The sequence below is a fragment of the Octopus bimaculoides genome, chromosome 29, assembly GCF_001194135.2.
Source record: "Octopus bimaculoides isolate UCB-OBI-ISO-001 chromosome 29, ASM119413v2, whole genome shotgun sequence".
Lineage (NCBI taxonomy): Eukaryota > Metazoa > Mollusca > Cephalopoda > Octopoda > Octopodidae > Octopus > Octopus bimaculoides.
Window position 1 is genome coordinate 1,679,482 of NC_069009.1, and position 1,030 is coordinate 1,680,511.

General features: G+C 48.8%; 1 protein-coding gene across 1 annotated transcript in view; it reads right to left on the reverse strand.

The window, feature by feature from the left end:
* The window catches only part of LOC106870525 (mucin-5AC-like), a 6,071-nt gene extending 5,482 nt beyond the window's left edge, over positions 1–589 (reverse strand). The window contains exon 1 of the mRNA XM_014916648.1: positions 410–589. Coding sequence (XP_014772134.1) covers positions 410–589 — 180 coding nt within the window. The remainder of the gene's footprint in view (positions 1–409) is intronic.
* Positions 590–1,030: the final 441 nt, after the last annotated feature.

Sequence of the window (1,030 nt, forward strand, 5' to 3'; positions counted from 1 at the left end):
GCTCGTGAAATTAATGTGCAAGTGGCTGAGCACTCCACAGACACGTGTACCCTTAACGTAGTTCTCGGGGATATTCAGCGTGACACAGTGTGACAAGGCTGACCCTTTGAATTACAGACACAACAGAAACAGGAAGAAAGAGTGAGAGAAAGTTGTGGTGGAAGAGTACAGCAGGGTTCGCCACCATCCCCTGCCGGAGCCTTGTGGGGCTTTAGGTGTTTTCGCTCAATAAACACTCACAACGCCCGGTCTGGGAATCAAAACTGCGATCCTATGACCGAGAGTCCGCTGCGCTAACGACTGGGCCATTGTGCCTCCACAGGTAAAGAATTAAATGTAAGGAAAAGCAAATTAGACAGGTAAAAATATCAAGTATATTTAAAGGGTTTCATGAGAAAAATGATTTTACCTGGTTAATAGGTGCTTTGGACTTGAAATTTTGGTAGGAATTTTCAATGCTGGATAAAGAAGCCTTAGCCTGTGGTGACATAGCTTGGGATGTCATGTTATTGGCAATGCTAGTGAGACTGCGTGGCGTGTTGCAGGAACTGCTCAAGATGGTGCGGTGACTGTTCAATGCATCATCCATACCGGAGAGAATACTGAGGGGTCTCTGGTTATCAGATAAGCTGGAATGGGAAAGAAAAAGCTTCATCATCATCATCATCGTTTAACGTCCGCTTTCCATGCTGGCATGGGTTGGACGATTTGACTGAGGACTGGTGAAACCAGATGGCTACACCAGGCTCCAATCTGATCTGGCAGACTTTCTACAGCTGGATGCCCTTCCTAACGCCAACCACTCCGAGAGTGTAGTGGGTGCTTTTACTTGCCACCGGCACGTAGGCCAGTCAGGCGGTACTGGCTATCGGCACGCTCAAAATGGTGCATTTTACGTGCCACCTGCACAGGAGCCAGTCCAGCGGCACTGGCAACAATCTCGCTCGAATGTCTTTACATGTACCACTGGCACAAGTGCTAGGAAGGCGACGCTGGGCACAGGTGCCATCCCGATTTCGCTTTCGCTTGC